The sequence below is a fragment of the Myxocyprinus asiaticus genome, chromosome 42 (genome assembly GCF_019703515.2).
Source record: "Myxocyprinus asiaticus isolate MX2 ecotype Aquarium Trade chromosome 42, UBuf_Myxa_2, whole genome shotgun sequence".
In the NCBI taxonomy this organism is placed as follows: Eukaryota; Metazoa; Chordata; class Actinopteri; order Cypriniformes; family Catostomidae; genus Myxocyprinus; species Myxocyprinus asiaticus.
The window spans coordinates 32172865-32187672 of NC_059385.1; the positions used below are offsets into that span (position 1 = coordinate 32172865).

Genomic DNA, 14808 nt, shown 5'->3' on the forward strand with positions numbered 1-14808 from the left:
TGTGTATGTCATGTGGAGAAGTCCCATGGTGGGTCCTACCCGAGAGGGGAGGAACTCTACAAACATGGTGACTGGGTGACTGGAAGTCATGGGAACCTTGTGCACATAGCCCGGTCAGGGTCTCAGGATCACGTGAGAGTAGCCCAGACAGAACTCCAGGCACATTTCACTGACAGAGAATGCCTGCAGGTCCCCTACCCTCTTGATGGAAGTGAGCGCAGTCAGGAGGGCAGTCTTCAAAGAGAGTGCCTTAAGCTCAACTGACTCCAGGGGCTCGAAGTGAGCTCCCCGTAGACCCCGAAGGACTACAGAGAGGTCCCACGAGGGGATGAGGTGCGGTCTGGAGGGATTCAACCTCCTAGCGCCTCTCAGGAACCTGATGATCAAGTCGTGCTTCCCCAAATACTTACCATCTACTGCATCGTGATGTGCTGAAATGGCGGCTACATACACCTTCAAGGTGGAGGGGGACAGCCGGCCCTCCAGCCTCTCCTGCAGGAAGGAAAGCACTGATCTGACTGCGCACACCACTTAGCGAACAGACGCCACTTCAAGGCATACAGGCACCTTGTAGAGGGAGCCCTAGCCTAAGTAATCATGTCAACCACCGCAGGTCACTTAGGTCTTCTGAGTCCCGTCCAAGGGCCAGATGTGGAGATTCCAGAGGTCTGGTCAGGGGTGCCAGATGGTGCCCCATCCCTAAGAAAGAAGGTCCTTCCTCAGGGGAATGCGCCGGGAGGGGGGTGGGGGCTGTCACGAGGAGCCTGAGGTCCGAGAACCACATCTGGGTGGGCCAGTAGGGTGCTACTAGGATGACCTGCTTCTCGTCCTCCCTGAACTTGCACAGGGTCTGTGCAAGTAGGCTCACTGGGGGAAATGCATATTTGTGTAGTCCCGGGGGCCAGCTGTGTGCCAGCGCATCTATATTGAGGGGTGCCTCGGTCAGGGCATACCAAAGCTGACAGTGGGAGGATTCCCGGGAAGCAAAAAGGTCTACCTGCGCTCGACCGAATCGACTCCAAATCAGCTGGACCACCTGGGGGTGGAGTCTCCACTCTCCCCTGAGCATAACCTGTCATAACCTGTCAGTGTTGAGGTCGCCTGGGATGTGAGTGGCTCGCAGCGACTTGAGGCGCTGACTCCAGAGGGGGAGACGGTGGGCGAGTTGTGACATGCAGTGGAAGCGTAGGCTGCCTTGGCAGTTGATGTACGCTACTGTCACTGTGTTGTCCGTCTGGACCAACACATACTTGCCCTGGATCAATGGCTGGAGCCTCCGCAGGGCGAGCAGTACTGTCAACAACTCAAGGCAGTTGATGTGCCAACGCAGCCGCGGGCCAGTCCAAGAGCGGGCAGATGCGTGCTTGTTGCATACGGTGCCCCAGCCCGTCTTGGAGGCATCCATTGTAACCACGACGCACCTGGAGACCTGCTCTAGGGGAACCCCTGCCCGTAGAAATGCTAGGTCGGTCCAAGGGCTGAAGAGGCGGTGACAGATCGGCATGATGACCACGCGATGTGTCCCGCGGCACCATGCCCATCTCGGGACTTGAGTCTGAAGCTAATGCTGAAGCGGTCTCATATGCATCAACCCAAGTGGTGTGTCCACTGCTGAGGATGCCATATGCCCCAGGAGCCTCTGAAAAAGTTTTAGTAGAACCGCTGGCCTCCATCTGAATGCCTTCAGACAGTTCAGCACCGACTGTGCACACTCGTTCGTGAGGCACGCCGACACTGAGTCCAACTCCAAGCCGAGAAAAGAGATGCTCTGAACCGGGGAGAGCTTGGTCTTTTCCCAGTTGACCTGATGCCCCAGCTGGCTGAAGTGCATGAGCACCAGGTCCCTGTGTGCACACAACACATCCCGAGAGTGAGCTAGGATTAGCCAGTCATCGAGATAGTTGAGGATGCGGACACCCACTTCCCTTAGCGGGACAAGGGCTGCCTCTGCGTCCTTCGTAAAGATGCGAGGGGACAAGGACAGGCTGAAGGGGTGGACCTTGTACTGGTACGCCCGGCCCTCGAAAGCAAACCACAGGAAGGGTCTGTGTCGAGGTAAAACCGAGACGTGGAAGTACACGTCCTTCAGGTCTACCGCCGCGAACCAATCTTGATGCTTGCTAGAATGCATTTTTGTGTCAGAATCTTGAACGGGAGTCTGTGCAAAGCCCGGTTCAGTACTCGCAGGTCCAAGATTGGCTGCAACCCACTGCTTTTCTTTGGTACGATGAAGTAGGGGCTGTAAAACCCTTTCTTCATCTTTGCCAGAGGGACAGGCTTTATCACACCCTTCTGCAGAAGGGTATCGATCTCCACACGCAGGGTAGCGGCGTTCTCGCCTTTCACCAAAGTGAAGCAGATGCCGTTGAACCTGGGTGGGTGGGTGGGGCATCGCGATGGGGCGGAGCCTGAGGCACCACATCAAGGGGGCTGAGCCCTGACTTCGTGACCGTGCTGAGTCTGGGAACCAGCTCCGGCTCCGGATACCCACCATAGGGCCAGTCAGGGTGGGGGGAGGAGGAAAGTCATCCCCGCAGTCCATCAGAACCGGCCTGGCGTGGGCGTGTTTGTGCCACAGCTGGGTGCGCAGGGGCCGCCCCTGGAGCGCCATACTTGCCATAAAGGAACGGTGGCTGGTGGTCGTGATAACGACAGCCGTGAGCACCAGATATGTGACCCAGGGAATGAGCAAACTGCTCCTTTTCAAAGAACAGGCAAAGGATTCTCCTCCCGGCCCTCCACCGGGGGATGGAGTGGTCTGCTTACCATCTCTTGGGCTGCAGCAGGTCTCCACGTGCCTGGGTTGCCCGTCTCAGGGGTGCTTCGAAGCCTTCCTCGGGTTCTTGGTGGCTGGCCATGAGACGGGTGGAGTCTGCTTCCTGCGGGTGGCTCCACACCGGGGCCAGGAGGAGGACGCCCTTGGTGACGAGCAGACGAGGTGCGAGGTCTTGAAATGCGCCGATGCAGGATGTGCTGAATAGCCTCTGTCTGCTGTTTCACCGCCGAGAACTGCTGGGCGAAGTCCTCGATGGTGTCGCCAAACAGGCTGACTTGGGAGATGGGGGTGTCAAGGAACTGTACCTTGTCAGCTTCCCACATCTCGACCAAGTTGAGCCATAGGTGGCGCTCCTGGACCACCAGGGTGGACATCACCTGCCCGAGAATCCGCGCCGTGACCTTCATCGCCCAGAGAGTGAGGTTGGTCGCTGAGCACAGCTCCTGCATCAGTCCCGGGTCAGAACTACCCTTGTGCAGTTCTCTTAGCACCTTGGCTTAGTGCACTTGCAGGAGAGCCATGGCGTGCAGGGCGGAGGCGGACTGTCCAGCGGCACTGCAGGCCTTAGTTGCCAGAGACGACGTAACCCTACAGGTGCCAGGTGGCAGCGTTTTGCGGTCACAGGTGCACCGCAACTGCCTTATCCACCTGGCGAATTGCCAAGCACCCCCTGGAAGCCCCACCATCGAGGGTAGTGAGAGCGGAGGAACTCAGAGACCGGGTCTGGGCAATGAAAGGTGCCCACCACGACATCGTGAGCTCCTCATGCACCTCCGGGAAGAAAGGGACCGGGGCGGGGCATGGCCGTGAGCGGCGCTCCGGGCCCAGGGACCAATCGTCAGGCTGCAAGGGTTTGGGGGGGTGGAGGGTTTCACTCCAGCCCGACACACGCAGTCGCCCGGGCAAGCATCGCTGCCAGCTGCGCATCAGGCTGCGACTGGGCGACCGCACCCAAAGTCGAGTTGATGAGTCCTCAGCGTCAGACTGGACAGCCCGCTCTCCGATGCTGCAATCGAGAGCTCATCCACTTCGCGAGTGCCGAAACGAGATTGCAAACTTGCCCTGAGACGAGCCAGCGGTCTCATCCCAGCAGGGCAAACGAGCATACTTGGGAATGGGAGGTCTGTGGGGAGTTACCCAATGGAGTAGCTCCCATTAGGGTTCCCAGTGCTAACCGACGCGGCCTCAAACCATAGGTAGAAGGACCGAGGCGGGGAGCCGCTGGGGTGGTCTTTCCCTCTAACGAAGGAAAAACCACGACCGCAATGTTGCCCTGGTCACGCTCTCACAGTGAGAACATGACCCGTCCACAAACGCTGTCTCCGAGTGGGCAGCGCCCAAGCACGTAAGACCGCGAGGCCATCGGAAGCAGAGAGGTAATGACCGCAACCAGGAAATACACAGAAACAGAGAGGCATCTTTAAAAAGATGCTCTCCGTTAATGCCATTTTTTTAGAAGGGAAAATATACTCTTTCAGTAGGAAGAATATACTCTTATAGCTGCTGATGCACCCAGGGGCGTTCTCTACACTTCACCAGTGCAAGAGGGGGAGAAGCCACTGTAATGCGCTGTAAATCCAACAGCTTTTCGAGGTGAATGGATTGGCAGAGTAATTCAGCTCACTGAACACAACCGCTCGGCTCCGAAGAGAAAATCTGAATGAGTGGTTGCGAGCCAGCTCTTTTTATACCCGTGTGTTTTGGGGAGTGGCATGCAAATTCCACTCGCCAATTCCCAATGGCCTTTTTTCAAAATCAGAGGCTTTTGGGGCTCCCAAGAGTGACCCCTAGTGTCACTACATCGACACAATGTCGAGTGAGTGACAGATAGGGAATCAAAGACAAACTGCACCCCTAAGTGTCACTGCAATAGCATAGCGTGTACAAATTATTTGGATGTGCTTTTATCAAGTGGACATCCTGGGTTTGATTTCCCACTTTTCCCCACTCTGTTTTCTTTTCTCCACTCTTAATATTTATTTCAATACTACTTATAATACTGAATTAAACAGACAGCCCTACCTCATTAAAAAAGTTTCACTCCTAAATAAATTAAAAATTTTAAACACATGTAAAATCATGACCACTCATGAAGTCAAAATCATGAGGTAAGGACTCAAGTCATATCGGTAACCTTATAAAAGATGTTTTATTCAACACGGAGAGGGTTCCATCATGGGGGCTGCCATGTTGGAATCACATGACCAGCTGAAATCCACTTGGATTAAATTAATCATGGCTGACTGTGAATAGTGAATTTCTAAAATGGCATCTGTAACTGAAAACTATTGCGTTTGAATGATGCTGCATCCATGCCGCTAGGTGTCACTGTAAGACCATAATGACACAAACAAAAAAGTTACTGAGTGCACCTTTAATATTGAATGCAATTTTGCTTCCCTAGTAAACTGATCTTGTTTTAAGAATGGTAAGGTATTTCTACTGGATAATAACACAAAACTGGGCCCAAATCACTGCTAAAGAAATAATTTTTGTGCAGTTTAAATCTAAACTTTTATCTGACACCTTTTTTTTTTTAATCTTTTGCAGAAACATAACCTTTCAGGATGGGTGATGGACAATGCTACTACAATGAAACCATAGCCTTTTTTTACAATCGTAGTCAGAAGTATCTGGTGACAGAATGGAATACTGTAAGCAAGCTAGTGATGGGACTGGGGATTACAGTATGTATTTTTATAATGCTTGCTAACTTGCTCGTAATGGTGGCCATCTACATCAACCGCCGATTTCATTTCCCAATCTACTATCTAATGGCTAACCTAGCAGCTGCAGACTTTTTTGCGGGACTTGCCTATTTCTACTTGATGTTTAACACAGGACCCAATACAAGAAGGCTAACGGTTAGCACATGGTTGTTGCGGCAGGGCCTTATCGATACGAGCCTGACGGCCTCAGTTGCTAACTTGCTAGCTATTGCCATTGAGCGCCACATCACGGTGTTCCGCATGCAGCTCCACACACGCATGAGTAATCGGCGAGTAGTTGTGGTTATTGTCATCATTTGGACCATGTCTATTGTCATGGGAGCAATTCCTAGTGTGGGCTGGAACTGTATCTGTGCTATTGAGACCTGCTCCAATATGGCACCCCTCTACAGCAATTCTTACCTGGGCTTCTGGGCGATCTTCAACCTGGTCACCTTTGTGGTGATGGTTGTTCTTTATGCCCACATATTCATGTATGTACGACAACGAACCATGAGGATGTCCCGGCACAGCTCGGGTCAACGGCGGAACAGGGACACTATGATGAGCTTGCTGAAGACGGTCGTCATTGTATTGGGTAAGTGCTGCTTTTTGTTGTCAATTAAAAAAAAATTCACTCAAACATTTTCTCATCACTTTCTCACTCTTATGCCATCCCAGATGTGTTTTTATTTGATTTTATTTTTGAGTGAACTATTTCTTTAAACTCTACACCGTTAATGATTTGTGAGTGACATTAGCTATGTTATCATCCAAGTTGTGAAATTATTTTTTGCGAATAATATCACAAAAAACTATTTGCAAATAAAGCGGTGTTTCCATCTCATGTGTACAAGAGAATAAAATAATTGTTTCTGGGAAAATAGGTGCAAAAAATAAATAAATAATAATCATTATTAATAATAATAATAATAATAATAATAACAATAATAGAAATGGTAGCTGGAGCTACTTGGATAGCCACTGTGGCTCTTTTATTAAATGTAATATTTATTTGATTAATTTCAGTTTAGATCCCTGACAAACTGCAAGAGATGCCTTATGTCTAGGAGTGACAGTTGTTGATCATATACAGTACTTATTATCAACAACTTTAAATCAATAGTTTTATATTTTTCCATCGTTTTTAATTCAATACAAATTCATGTTTGTCTTTTCAGCAGAGATTAACCTCGCATTGTTCAGTGTGGGTCGATTCTCACACATTCAGATTAGGGATGTCCCGATACCGATACAGAAAAGTTTGGAGCAATGTCTTACATGGCCAGTTTTATGTACTTTTTAATTATGAACCTATCCAAAATCATGCGTTATTAATAGGAATGTGCATGGTATTCAAATACCAAAATCACTATTCGGTTATTATGCATGTGTTTAGAGGTCTTCAACCCGATCTGAGTCCGACGGTACCCGACAAACCTACAGGTTTTGGGCTAGGTTCTGGTCAGTTTTTCAGGTAGGCTATAGGGCGAGTTATGGGTTGTTCACACGTGTGTCGAGGCCATGTAAACGCACTCTGCATGGACATCTTTGATCGTTGTGCCACAACTCACTGTAAAGTTTAAAAGAAATGTCATATTTATAAACGCATCTCAAGACACCTGCATTCTGTTTTAAAATTGGTTGTGCTGGACCATCGCATTTTTTAGACACTAAGTTTAAAAGACCTTCAGTAACTATAAATGCATCTCAAGACACCTGTGTTCTGTTTCACCATTTGTTGCGCTGCATCAAGCTTTTTCAGCGCTGGTGTCACAAATCGACATTCTCATAAAGTTCAGTTTGCAAAGAGGACTTAATGTGACTGTTACACATGATTCTAGAGTGTTTTTCACCTGGCAAAGTTTCAGCGCTTGATAAATGGTAAGCGGGAAGCCAACTGGTATTGGTATCGGCGAGTACTGAAAAGAAAGTATCGGTACTCATACTTTTTCTTCAAAAAATGGTATTGGGACATCCCTAATTCAGATGCTATATTATGCTTTATTACAATGGTGCAGTCACAAGCAGATGGCCTAAAGCCACAGTGACTTAGTCAACAAACAAACTGTCCCAGCTAATACTTACTTTTATTTTAAGATGCTGGGAAATTTCATAAAGGTCAGTTCTCTTGACTACCATATAATTGCTGAAATCACATGGAACAATAATTAATACATCCTTTTTTGGTGCACCACAATGGTTTGCCTTAAATAACAAACGCAAATAACATCAGCATCACAGAGCCAAATTGCATATGTTCTGTGAGAATTTCTCCTTTAATGATGTCATAATGACATAAAAACTTGCTCTGGGGATACATTTATTCATTTAGATTGCTGTTCACACTCGTCGCATGTTGGCGAAATTCCATGTGTTCACTTCCTGTCAAGGGAGATCCTTCAACGATAGTACAACATTTATGCACAATAGTTCATCCACATGCTTCGGTTAAGGCACAGTTATGGTTCAGAAAGAGCAACACACCATAAACTTCTAAATAGCTTTGTACCCACACTACCAATCAAAAACATTTGACATGCTTGACTGAATTGATGTTTTATATGATCTTAAAAACCTTTTGATATAAAGACTTATGCTCTTCACTGACACTTTTGTCAACATGGTTAACAAGTACACTAACTTTTGAAAAATTTATAGAATGTATTATTGAATTGGTTTATGTTTAGGTCACTCTTTGTTTAGATTATCATAGTTTTAAACATAATAATTAGTATATTTACACTGGATTTTCATAGTTTTATATTGAAAGTCTGAAAGTCATAAAAGGCATTTAAAAAGTACCAACAATAAATGAGGAAGGCATGGTAAAAATGTTCCAATTCCATTTTAATGAGACCTTATTTCAAAAAAACATTTTACAAAAAGCAAAATATCTGTTTGTTTTATATATATATATATATATACACTGGCAGCCAAAAGTTTGGAATAATGTACAGATTTTGCTGTTTCGGAAGAAAATTGGTACTTTAATTCACAAAAGTGACATTCAACTGATCACAAAGTATAGTCAGGACATTACTGATGTAAAAAAAAAAACAGTACCATCACTATTTCAAAAAAGTAATTTTTGATCAAATCTAGACAGGCCCCATTTCCAGCAGCCATCACTCCAGCATCTTATCTTTGAGTAATCATACTAAATTGCTAATCTGGTACTAGAAAATCACTTGCCATTATATCAAACACTGCTGAAAGCTATTTGGTTCATTAAATGAAGCTTAACATTGTTTTTGTGTTTGTTATTGAGTTGCCACAGTAAGCAATAGACTGGCATGTCTTAAGGTAATATTAGGTCAAAAATGGCAACAACAACAACAACAACAAAAAAAAAAAAGTTAAGAAAAAAAGAAACAGCTTTCTCTAGAAACTCATCAGTCAATCATTGTTTTGATGAATGAAGGCTATACAATGCTTGAAATTGCCAAACAAACTGAATATTTCATACAAAGGTGTACACTACAGTTTTCAAAGACATAGGACAACTGGCTCTAACAAGGACAGAAAGAGATGTGGAAGGCCAGATGTACAACTAAACAAGAGGATAAGTACATCAGAGACTCAAGTTTGAGAAATAGAAGTCTCACATGTCCTCTACCCTTTCAACACCAGTTTCATGTACAACAGTAAAGAGAAGACTCAGGGGTGCAGGCCTTATGGGAAGAATTGCAAAGACAAAGCCACTTCTGAAACAGAAAAACAAAAAAGAAAAGGTTAGAGTGGGCAAAGAAACACAGACATTGGACAGCAAATATTTGGAAAAGAGTGTTATGGATCTTAACCCCATTGAGCTTTTATGGGATCAGCTAGACTGTAAGGTGCCTGAGAAGTCCCCGACAAGACAGCCACATCTATGGCAGGTTCTACAGGAAGCGTGGGGTGAAATGTCACCTACGTATCTGGACAAACTGACAGCTAGCATGCCAAGGATCTGCAAAGCTGTCATTGCTCCATGTGGAGGATATTTTTGATGAGAACTCTTTGAAGTAGTTTAATTTTTTTTATTATTTTTTTTATTTTTTATTGTAATAGTAATTTTTCATGTTATTAATGTCCTGTCTATGCATTGTGATCAGTTGAATGCCACTTCGGTGAATAAAAGTACCAAAGAGCAAAATCTGTACATTATTCCAAACATTTGGCCGCCAGTGTGTGTGTGTGTGTGTGTGTGTGTGTGTGTGTGTGTGTGTATATACATACACACAGGGTTGGGGAGTAATGGAATACGTGTAACGGGATTACGTATTTAAAATACAAAATATAAGTAACTGTATTCCACTACAGTTACAATTTAAATCATTGATAAGTAGAATACAGTTACATTCAAAAAGTATTTTGATTACTGATGAGATTATTTTGCATTTTATTGTCATTTGTTTCATTTAATATTTAGTCCTTTCAGATGGAAAACATTTATACATATAAATGATGTGATCCAAAGTGCATTTGAACAGCGGTGAAACACTTTCTTATGATGTGTTACATTCATACGAGCAGTTTCATTGTCTTTACTCTAAGCTAAAATGCTATTTCTATCCATTTTACATGCACGTTACCAGGCATGATCATATTTTTTTATCAAGAAAATTCACATTTGGATCATAATTTCTTTTTTCTAGTAAGACCTTTGATAATAGGGCAAAAATCGTATTCTTGATAATAATTGTTGTATTGTTTTCCTGTAAAAATATCTAAAAATCCTTAAAACAAGATCAATTAGATTTATCTTGTTTTAAAACACTGCATAAGATATTTAGGTTTTTCAGAGAATTTATTTTTAACATGTGTATTTTGTCTTACTGTACTGGCAGAGTTTTTATAGTCAAACAAGTGAAAAAATCTACCAGTGCAGAAGAAATAATCCAAAGTATTTAGAATACGATACTGACCTTGAGTAATCTAACAGAATACGTTACACATTACATTTTACAGCATGTATTCTGTAATCTGTAGTGGAATACATTTCAAAAGTAACCCTCCCAACACTGTATATAGTATATATGTATGTATATGTAAAGTTTTTTAGATATACATTTTTAAGGTTGATGGCTGGTAGGTTGTTACAAAACTTGCCACAGTTCTATGTATTTAGTTCTATGTCTTAATTTCTTCTGTCTCATCATGTAATCCCAGACTCAATGACATTGTGAGTCAGGCTCTACCATCTGAGGGCCTTGCCATCTGTCATAGAACTCTGTGTTCTATTCTATTCTATTTTCAAAAGGAATGTTTGGAAATCTAAAATGTATATTTCTTATTGACACAATAAAGCAAAGATAAAAAAAATAAGACATATGTTTTTATGTAGCATCTAATATGCCTAAGACTTTTGTATACTGTATACATGCAGTATGTCAATCATACACGTAAACTCCTTCAATACAGTTTAAAAGGATCCCAGGAAAGATAGTTTTCATTTGAATAATTTTTTTGTTCATTGCATAATTCTAATACTTCTATTTGTGTTATTTCTTACTTTGATGACTTTACTATTGTTCTAAAAGTAGAATAGTAGAAACAAAGAATCAGTACGTGTGTCCAAACTTTTGACTGGCAGTGTAAATGCTTCATAATACGTTACCCTTTACACTATTGTGCCAAGTTGATAAACAATGTAGCCCTTGGGTGTTGTACAGCTCAGTGCCGTCATAGTGGTCTTGCATTCAGTTCCAGCAGTTGCCTTGCACTGCATCAGCATCATGCCTCACCGACATCCCCAGTAAAGCCCAGCCCAGAAAAAAGGAACCCAGTCACAGTTCAGCATCCCGTTACGCTTGAGCTGTGCAGGAAACAGTACAGTTGTTGTTTGGATCGATCAGAGCTTCTATTGAAGCTCTGGGGAGGATGGAGAGCAGGGATCTGGATGAAAGTATGGTTTGTAGACATGGTTTATAGTTTGTGATCTCACCCTAGAGATAAGAAAGGTGTAAATGAAAGTATGTTATTTTCTTAAAAAATTATTTTTTAATCTTCAAAAGTAATAAAACTGAGACATGAAATAGAATTACATTTTCACACTAAACTTTCTGAAGAAAACATGATTGGTTCTTGCCCATGCAATGCTAGGGTATTCTGGGTGGTTGCCTACTGGCTCAAGTGAAAAGAACCCACCCCCAAGTCTCTTTGTTATTCTGGTCTCTAGGTATGGGGTCCCTCCTTTAGTGTAATTACTGTTTTATTGTCTAGTCATATGTGAACATATTTTTATGGCTACAAACATGTAAAACCCCACAAAGTGTCGAATATTGCACCTTTAAGATAAAAATTCTCTTTAGAAGGATGTAGTAAAAGTAGTTTTTTATTTAATTTTTTATTTATTTTTTTACTTACAACAAAACTTCAGACTGGCTGTTCAACTATGAAGGTAAATCTTTTGGAAAACTCGAGAGCATGTAGATTTGAATTTGAAACTTGTACAATATATTTTGGTATTCATAAGTTACAATTTACAATCACAGCAACAATGTGAATACTTGTAAAATAAAAATCTGAAGTTGAATGTTGCAATCTGCACTCACAGACAATAATCAAAAACCTGTGTTTTGAATTCAAAGTTGCAAATATAGTCACAAATGTATAAAATGACATTCATATAAATACAACGACAGACACAAACTTGTATTACATATTTACTTTTGTACTTTAATTCACTTGCAGTACAACCACAAATCGGCACTTACAACCTCTCATAGCTGGCACTGCAACTTTGAATCTTCACGCTGTCATGAATCCCGCCTTTGTTGTTCCTTCCGCTCACCACCAGAGGGCTCCATCACCTGGGGATTGACTTTAACTCTCTGGACTCCATTTCCCATAATCCCCGTACCTGTCACTGATTACCTGCTCAGCTGTTCCTCATTTACTTAGCTATTTAAGTCTCACTCTCACTCTCTATCATTGCAAAGTCTTGTTTTGCCCAAGCTGACATTTCTGAGCATTTTTTGAGTTTGTTGCATTTCCTGTGTATTACCCTGGACTGTTTACCTTGTTTTTGATCCGTTGCTGCCTGCCTACTATTACTGCCTTGTTTATCTGGATTTAACCTGTGATTGTCTGCTGCCTGCCCTGACCTCTTGCCTGGTTATTGAATATCCCTCTGGACTGCCTTTGATATTACTGCTGCTGGTGATTTACCTCTGCCTGTCTGTATTACTACGTTTATTGTTATTAAAAGCTGCACATTGATCTCAACTCCATTGACTCATCATTACAGAAGACTTCACCACAAACCGATCTAGCAGCTTTTTCCAACCAACTACAGAGGTCTCAGCTCCTTCATCAAACCCAGCAGCACACCCGGCCTCAGCTAGATTAATTCACCACACCATGGATCTAGCAGCATTCTTCGTTCAATTAAGCCAGGCATACTTATCAATAAGGAAGTTCTCCCATTTCTTTTCCACTGTTGCTGCCCACATTGGTTTTGATGATGCCGCTCTGAAATCTATATACAGAATCTGACATACAACACACCAGTGGAGTGAATTGCCGTAGACCGGAGATTACACTTGGGAGGAATATGTGAGGCTAGTACTCGACCCACTCGCCACAGAGGATCCTCCTCTCACAATCCCGGTTCCAGCTTCTGAGTCAATCAAACCTCAACCTGCTCCATGCCATGTCACAGCAACGCCTCAGCCTGCTCCATACCATATCACTGTCAAACCTCAGCCTGCTCCATGCCATGTCACAGCCACACCTGAATCTGCTCCATGCCATGTCACAGCCACGCCTCAGCCTGCTCATGACATGTCATAGCAACGCCTCAGCCTGCTCCATACCATGTCACAGCCAAACGTCAGCCTGCCAAATTGTTAGTGTCCTTGCCTGCCACGGCCAACGAGCTGGAAGTTTCGTCCATCCCAGAGCCTGCGTTGCCAGCCTCGTCCGTCCCAGAGCCTGCGTTGCCAGCCTCATCCACTTTAATAATCATGATTAAAGCAAGTCATTGTGATCAGGCAATTATATATCTTAAGTTCTTAATTATATTAATTATTCTTAAGGTGTCAAGGTGTACCTTCTTACTTGATTCTAAGGATTGATCAGCATGGATGGGCTGATCAGACAGTTTAAACAGACCTTTAACTAGAACAAAAAATATAATTACTGTCATGTAAAAGGCATTTAAAAATTACCCGAGTTTATTCTGAATGGATAAATAACAACGAGTCTCATTTCAAACAAGAATGCACACTGAGTACGATATTATCTTTATTTAACAAATTTCTTACGAAATTTATGAATACAAATATTTATTGTTCTCAGATTAAAATCTACAAGCTCTCGAGTTTTGCAACAGATTAACCTTCATATTCAACACATTTTGTTCTGCCATTGGTCCACGTGATTGGTGGGTGTGACCTGGTGAACACCTGCTTTGATCAATATCTTTTTCAGGTTTTTTCTTCACTCATTCGAGATTAGTCGAGTTGCTACCCTTTTAAACATTTTTCATGATCTTATGTGGATTGTTTTCACAAAATACCTCAAACTACAATAAGAGAGGGAAAGTGGTGTATATTACGACCATTTATGTTAGTATTAGCGCCACGAATGCAGGATGTAAACATGACAAATTACACATTATCTGCTGCATATTTATTGCTTAAAATCATCAAAGACTGGTTAAAACAGCTTCTGTTATGGATCTAATTTGGATTTAATTCACATTGGCTAATGTTTTACGTGTAATCAGTTGACAGAACAGTGTTTGTTTCATATTTAAATGCTCCTCTAAATGCCAGCCCCAGTGGCATGGTGTCTGAATGTTTGCAAACCAATACCAATTCCGTTGGTTGACTGTTTCGACTTTCTTTCTAGCTCTGAGCGAAGATTGAATTTAGTACAGAAAATGTAGTACATGTCCATTGTCAAGTCACTGTGTAATGCACTAAAACCATCACTGTCATGTTTTCATGCATGTCTTCCCACACTATGTTACAAATAACTTCCACAACGTAAAATATATAATTTTTGTGTTTTGTCAAAGACATAACTCATTGTTGAGGGTTCCTCAAGGGCGTTAAAAGTATGGTTGAATAACAGTTACAGGACATCAGGACTCATGCGATGTAAAATGGCTGGGTGTTCATTTTGAATACAATTTTGGCAGTCATGACTTTTTACTGGAAGTTGTTCACTAATCAGCATTATTGGATGTATCACATGATGACTAACACAGTTATGCTTACATGGTATAAAGAAAAATAGGAAAAAGCATGAATTAAAATAAATGTTTCTGTTTTGAAGGCAGTGACCTCACAGAGTGTCCAGCTCTGAAATAAAAACATAGATATGATAAGA

General features: G+C 43.0%; 1 protein-coding gene across 2 annotated transcripts in view; it reads left to right on the forward strand.

The window, feature by feature from the left end:
- The window catches only part of LOC127432643 (lysophosphatidic acid receptor 1-A), a 63719-nt gene that overhangs the window by 34651 nt on the left and 14260 nt on the right, over positions 1-14808 (forward strand). For both annotated transcript variants that reach the window (XM_051683961.1, XM_051683960.1), the window contains one exon: positions 5327-6082. In XM_051683961.1, the coding sequence (XP_051539921.1) occupies positions 5344-6082 (739 nt within the window). In that variant the 5' untranslated portion in view covers positions 5327-5343. The remainder of the gene's footprint in view (positions 1-5326; positions 6083-14808) is intronic.